General features: G+C 37.7%; 1 protein-coding gene across 2 annotated transcripts in view; it reads right to left on the bottom strand.

The window, feature by feature from the left end:
- Positions 1–1,704: 1,704 nt before the first annotated feature.
- The window catches only part of SSH1 (slingshot protein phosphatase 1), a 542,618-nt gene continuing 536,714 nt past the window's right edge, over positions 1,705–7,608 (bottom strand). For both annotated transcript variants that reach the window (XM_078667402.1, XM_078667403.1), the window contains one exon: positions 1,705–6,306. In XM_078667402.1, the coding sequence (XP_078523528.1) occupies positions 5,095–6,306 (1,212 nt within the window). In that variant the 3' untranslated portion in view covers positions 1,705–5,094. The remainder of the gene's footprint in view (positions 6,307–7,608) is intronic.

Raw genomic sequence — 7,608 nt, 5'->3', positions numbered from 1 at the left:
CTTGGGATCAATGGCAGTATAATCAGGTGGACAAGTATATTATCTCCCTGCCTAGACAGAGCAGCCCAAATATATAACAGTGTAGAAACAATAACATTCACATATTGTACCATTGCCTCTTATCATCATAGGCAAGGCATATTCAGGTCAGCCTAAAAGGAGGTTTATTCCTTCACCTGAGAAAAATAAGCAAGCCTGAAGAAGGGTACTTGAAGGGATTTTTGCGGCATTACTGTGGTTTTAAAAGCATTAATGGCGTTCGAAAGACTGGAAATGTAGGTGAAATTCCATCTTCTAGCCACACTGCTGAGAGGGATAATAAGAGAGCAAAAGGTAATAATGAAGAATATTAATTTAATGTATTTTGGATACATATCTTTTTAATGACAGATTCCAGACTAGAACTACTTCCCATTTAGAAGCACATGTGGTCGATGTATTTACTTGCATTTTTTTTTTAGGAATTAGCCTTTTCAAGGTTGAAGGCACATGATTTAAAGTCAAGCATAATGTCCCTCTCCATTCATCTTGTACTGACCAGCAGTAATTGAGTTTTGCTTTGCAACTTTACATTTACAGCATCTGTGATACATACGTAATTCAAACATTAGCCTATTATTTCTACTTGTTTGATGGCTAGCAAGTGGAACTGCATGATAGGATCAGAAAATATTTCTGCAAAAATGAAAGTGTTTTCACAGGATATTGCTACACTTTTAATTTCGAAAAAAACTTTATCTAAATCAATGGTATAATCATCAGTCACTATAGATTCCAATTAACATATTGCATGAGAATTCAATCATAAAATTAATTACTCTCTATAGCCTGGTGCCTGTTATCATACTTACACATTGTTCTAGTAACACAAGCAGATTTCAAGTTACCAAAATTAGTGTAATACAACTGAAACATAAGAAGGGTGTATGTATGCACACAGTATTTGAAATTGGAGAGCCACGCCCATTCTTGGCTATATTTCCAAAGGATGCGTGCTAACTAACAAGAATGCCCAAAGGTTTTCTGCACACATGAATGCAGTCCAATCATAAACTGTGTCTAGAACTGAAAGCTTTCCAGCCTTTCCAAGCAAACTCATAAGACCAATTTTGCAGAAACTAAAAGTGCAGAAACTTCTCAGTCTTGTACGTATGAGCTGATTGGGTGTAATGTGGGCTTGCTTTCTAAAAGGGAGAACATCACACTTCTATTGCCAAAAGAAAAGCCTGCTAAATAAAATGTTGAACAGATGGCTTTGGAAGGCGAACAGAACATATTCTGTCAACAAAAGAAAATGATAACCGCATTATTGGATTTTTATTAATCCTTCCTAAGAATCAGTAGACTTTTTTAAATAGAGATCTACAATTGCAACAAAGATTGACCTGTTTTAAGGTAGCATACACCCATTACCATTACTACAGATTTTTTTTCATTAAATACCCACCTTCAATTAAATCAATTAGTGCATTTCCATTGTATTTTAGACAAGTCTGTACCCTATTATCCACAATTAAGCACCTCCTGTCTCTGTTTTACTGACTCACGACATTAGTTGCTTGTGGTAAAAGACCGATTAACTATCATGTGTTCAATGTAAACACACCATAAATAAGCTTTCAAAAGAAATAACAATAAGTATCCATTCAAATATAAACCACATTCATCATTTCTCTACAAAAGCTGCACCACAGACTCCCATTATCTATTTGTATATTTTAATACGTAAACATGTGCCCTAAAACAACAGCAATTTACAGCACGATTAATCTAAAAAGCAAAGTTGAATTTAACATGGAAATGTACACAGTGAAATAAGCTCATTGAGCTAACAGTAAATGGCAAAATTGAAAAAAGACAAATTTGAAACAAATGTCACAATAAAGATTACACAAATTTACTTTTGGAGCTACTCAATTTAAATATAAAAGGTATTCTGAACTAAGGGATAGATTTTGGCACAAATACTATATTCCCCAAAATAGGACACAGGCAAGCAGGCCACGAAAGGCCCCAACCTTATGACAACTTACAGTTGCAAGAGTCACAGCTGCTTTTAGACGTCTGAGTGTATAGCTCAAGAAGCCATGTCTCCTTGATTAATAAATCTAACAGAACGTCTTAAAACTCCATTAATGGCCTAGTGCAGCAGCTTAAACAATAAACAGGTCTGCCTAAAACTTCATTTTTCTTACCAGTTCCTCAAGACAGTCCATATACTGTTCCACATTCTAGCATATTCTCGTAGAATGCAAGGGCTTACAGGAAATAGCTACTTGCAATGCTGATTTTACTTCCATGAATATTTTTCCCATCATAAAACACTCCTTGGAATGGGAGCGTAAAAAACTCTATTGATAAAACTGCCATATATTATTGGGGGTTGCTGAGTTTATTGAAGATGTGTTCATATTGGTGTTTTTTTCTGAACACATAACTAACAACACATATCCAAAATAATGATCATAACCACACTAACTGACGGAGACAGTATGACCATATCAAAATAATATATGGAAACTACGTTTTACAAAACAATATTCTCATATTACTGAGAAGGACTTTTGAATCACTTTAAAAATAATATCGCAACATACATATATACCTCTTCATCTGTCTATGACCAAAATGACAGATTGTAAGTAGAATCTTTGCACAATAAATGTTGTTCTATTGAAGCAAAGTTTTTTTTAAATGTGTATTTTGGTACAGAATACATCTCCGACTCTCTTCTGTAAAAGGTAATTTGTTCTGCTGACTCCTAGCTCTTTCTTGCTGATCCAGAAATGCACTACAGTTTATCTTTTAATTAGAATTGCGTTGGTACTGTGAATCAGGTGCCCATTTGCACGAATGTGGCATTTGTAAGGAGCACTAATCTCATACATAAAATACATTAATCCAACACAATTTGTTTTAACAAAATCAACAGCTCAAATGTATTTTTGCGATGCCACTTGGGATGCGCAATTTCCACTGTCAAATTTTTCAAAACAGTGTAAGCCACCATCAAAAGCAAGAAAGTAGTTAGCACAAAAAATGCAATTTGAGAAAGGAATGGTAGAATATTATATATGTGTTATATTAAGTAGGCCAATAACAGTAACCAAAATGAAATGTGTCCATTCACATGTTCATTTTGGAAATGAAAACGTGGAGCAAGACATTTCTGTGTTGATCATAGAGGACGTATGTGGTGGGTATTTCAACATATACATCTTTAGTACCCAGAAGATATTTTCTCAGCAGCAGGCTAAGAAGCAATTTTGTAATCAACTACTGGGAATTTTCTGTCTTAGTAGGTTTTGCATTCACAGTGATATCATAATTTGACACTTCTCCAGCCATGTTCATGTAGCATAGCTAAAATAGCGAGCATAGTCCTCAAGTTCAGATACTGTAAAGTACAACAGACCCAGGTAAATTATATTCATGCTGTAACATAGAGAAACTTTACAAGATTAGCACATTCCCTCCATTTGTGAATGCCACAGTTTGATCAAGCTCAAGCTGTCTGAAGATTTATAGGAACAAGGCAAACAAACAGGAATGCAGGCCTCTGCAGGCTAAATAAAGTAATAGAAACCACTAGACAAATTATACACCTGTTGGCTACCCTCAAAGATGTCCACTACCCATGTACTGATACTACCAAAACCGGAAAATCCCAACATTCTTTCTTTTGCAATCCAAGTACCAAGATGCGGGTTTCATAATAGGGCCTGTTTATAAGTGGACTGTAAAAATTCCTGTTATTTCCCTCCCTCATAGCCTTGGTAATTTTGTATGGAGGGAAAACCTGGGATTAACAGATTATAAAGTTTGAGGAAAAACTTGCAGAAATTGGATTTACTGCGCCTAATGATGCAGATTTTTTACAAGTACCTCACTAAGATTCTTCACCCACCTGTAGCAGGTGAATGGTCTGGGTGGAATAACACTGTGCAGCAGTGGTCCCACTAAACCTATAATTCCAGTGGGCCACGTAACTCATGTTACTGGGGACCATCGGAATTAACGTCCACTTGTAACGAAGACATTATTAGTGTAAGTCACACGTGATGTACTGCTTGTCTCTTTATGTATTTTTTCAGGGTGAAAGTAAAGGTATTACTCGACAAATGGATCTGTTACTGTATGAACTTTTACAAGAGCCTACCCCATTCTCAAAAGTTTCACAAAATAGAATTTAGTAACACGTAAAATACAGTTCCTAGCCCTTAACCGCATGTGTGCGGGCGGAATTCCGCTCGTACGATGAGATTTTTAAAAGCGCACTTTACGTGACGAGCTGGGCTCGTCATCAGCGTGCGAGGAGGCTACCTCATGACGAGCCCAGCTCGTCATCAGCGTGGAAGGGGTTAAAGCTCAAAGAAATAACTTTAAAGAATGTACTAGCCACAAGATGTGGTCATGAAACCCTTGACATTGCAATGCATCGTCAACTGATGTTATCCAAGTTGCTTCATTCATTACTGGCATAGAACATTATCAACAAAAGTGACAACAGATACACACACGTAAAAGTAATCTTCTTTTTGATAATAGTTGAACAGACTTTTTTAAGAAAAAGTATTCTATATCTGTGCTGGTGAATAAGTGATAGAAACACATTAAATTCAAAGGAAAGTATCTGAAGCTGGCAAGAACAATGCAGAATTAACCCACAATTCATTTGGAGCTTTTGCAGGTGTATTTGCCGAATGCTTTACAGATATGAAAAAAAATCATGTTTTAAAAACATTAACTTAATAAGTGTTTTGCAGCAAAAGAGGTAGAATTACAGAAGTGCTTGACTGAAACGTGCAAGGTTTGCTTTGCAAATAAGTCCATATTTCGATCACGGTTTTGTTGATATGAGAAAATGCAAAACAACTTGTTCAGCAACTGTGCATTTACTTGGCAAATGAAATGACAATGGCAGCATTGTTTGGATTAATAAACTCTTAAGGGTTGCACAGCATTTTTGATTGCCTTACCCAAGATATTCAATTCAGGTTTTTCTTGCAAAAAAAGGCAAGAAGCATTGCAGCTAAACATTCAATGCCAGCTTGAACTGTTCCACAAACTTGATGTGCAAATTAATCAAAAACATCAGCTTTTCTCTGTGCCAGATTTGTCCTTGAAGTTTCTTGTGCCAGGAAAGTCTAAAAGACTGAAACATGGTTCTTTCTTTTTCGGAGTCGAATGCGATTTGCGAACTACTGAAATCTCTTTAAATTTGGCATCGCTTACATCAGACAGTGTCAGCATATCTATGTCCCCGGATATATCTTCAGAGGAAAAGGTGAGACTTCCCAGCCTGGCTAGAGAGTTAGATCGCTTCAGAGAGGAGGAAAGGGTTACTCCAGCTAATCGCAACCTAGTTTCAAACTCCTGAGTCCGCTGTTTAACCAATCCGGTCTTCCCATGTATGCTGTGGATGCTATCGCTGCTGGAACTCCGAGTTAGGTTGGAGCTCACTGAGGAGGATGCTGGAGTGTAGCATATTGTTTTCAGAAATTCTTTTGAGAAGCTACTAATCTGCTCTGTCCTAAATACATAAGGTGTGGATGTTTTATGCAACATTCCATCCAAATTATGGATGTGCTCGGATCTTTCCACACTGTCCTTTGCATTTCTACCTGGATTTGTCTGTTGGGGCACACACAATAAGTCCTGCTGTACCTGGTCTAAACTTTCCTCTGCTAGTGTGTCACTTTGGTGTGTGGTATTGTCTTTCAACGAAGACCGCTCTTCAACTGAGTCACTCTTCAGACGTTCTAGTTCTTTGGTGTGCTTCCTAACTAGACCAGCTTTTTGGAGTTGAATAATAGATTCTTGATGTTGCATCAAATAACTGCTGGATGTTGGCTTTTCCAATTCTTTGCTAAATAATACATACCGTAAATCCTTTGCTTGTTTGCTGTCTTTTTTACAAACCGAGCCATCTTCCAAACTGGGCTGTGCTGCTGCTGAAACAGTATGTACTGGTTTAGTTGCACTAAAGTGATGATTGGAATCGTTTTTAGCAACAGAGATGTCTTGACCACTCACCTCCCCAACTGGCTGAAATAACAGGTCATCCAAAGGAGGCATTGATGTTTTATTTGTAGGCCTACTGGGAATTTGGTCTAACAATGAAGAACTTGTATGTAATAAAAGTGAAGGTTGTGTGCAGATTGTTGCAGAGCAGGGGGCAGTAGCTTTATTCAGCATTTCACATTGCCCTAGGGATTCAGATGCCATACCTGAAGAATACATGCAATCAGTGCAAGACTGATATGAAGGCTTGACTTTTCTTAGGATTCCAAATAATGCATCAACCTGCAAAAGAAAAAAGAAATGCTTAATGGGTGTTAGAGCAAACGATAAATGTAATAGTCTCTCTGTAATCTGTCAGTACTTGCATGTTAGTCCATGAAAATCAGGTAGCGCTGTTCTATTAGAAGAACAACTTTCACATTATGATGTGTCAATACTTTATATGTCATCTGTATTTGTGTAGCACGCAACTGCTACTGGAGTGGCCTCAGCAGGTATAACCAACATGAGCTTTGACACCCTATGAAGATGATGCCTGGTAGCCAGGATGATACATGGAGTGAGACCTATATAGGGTGGAATTTAGTGTTGTAAGTGATCGCCCACTAGGTATAATGCAACAACTCTCTGCATACAATGGTCTTTTAATCATTGCGTGCTGGTGTACTGGACGATGGGACTTTGGAATACTTACAGGACAAACAAGCATCCAGAGCCAAGATAGGTCTTTCCCATATTTCCGAAATGGGGAGCAAACTCTGTTTGACTTTATCTGGCATAATATTTGTTGAGCCACAAAGTTTTCTGGACCACGTTGAGGCATACTGTGTGTTCACAGCTTCTGCATGCACATATATGAGAGCAGAACATTATTTTGCAGAGAATAGAGGTCATGGAAACTGTCATCACATGCATGAGTTGCTGGCGAGATGCTTGGATGTTATACCTGATGATTAGGAAAACATGAAAAGAACTATGTTGCTGTGCATTGTGCTACTACAGGAACACTGTAGACCTGTAGTCAGGTTAAGACTTGGTGGAATGAACGGGTGTATCTGGAGTAAGTGTGTAAAAAGTACCCTTAAAATGAAACCATTAAACGATAAATGTTCCCTCACAAAATCTTGCCTCTTCTTTTAAATGTTTTTATCTAAAGTCCAAATTGAAAAGTAGACAAGCAGTGTTTCCTAATGGGTAAGTGACAGGGAAAACAATAAAATCAGGAGATAGCTCAATACTTGACTACTGCATATGTTGGAAAAAGTGCAGTCCTCAGCTTGAGGGATACACCAACACAAAAAAAGACTGGAGGAGAACAGAACATGTTGCATTCTCTTAAGCAGACAGACCCAGTACCACAAGTGGTTAACACGGAGGATAGGGTGAAAACCTTGCTGGGGATGCAAGGTCTAAGTCCGGAGGATGTTTTTTGAAAAGGTCTAAAGAAAGAGAGAAATCCCTGTCCATGCTCCCTTTCTTGTCACCAGCTTTTCCACAAAAAGGAGTGTAAAATCCAGCCAACAGAAGGGATTTTCAGTTACGGACCTTCATTTTCTCCAAGAGATTATCAATTGCGCTGTTATT

Source organism: Lissotriton helveticus, chromosome 11 (genome assembly GCF_964261635.1).
Source record: "Lissotriton helveticus chromosome 11, aLisHel1.1, whole genome shotgun sequence".
NCBI lineage: Eukaryota > Metazoa > Chordata > Amphibia > Caudata > Salamandridae > Lissotriton > Lissotriton helveticus.
The sequence above is the reverse complement of the archived record's forward strand: the minus strand, read 5'-3'. Positions and strand labels throughout refer to the sequence as shown.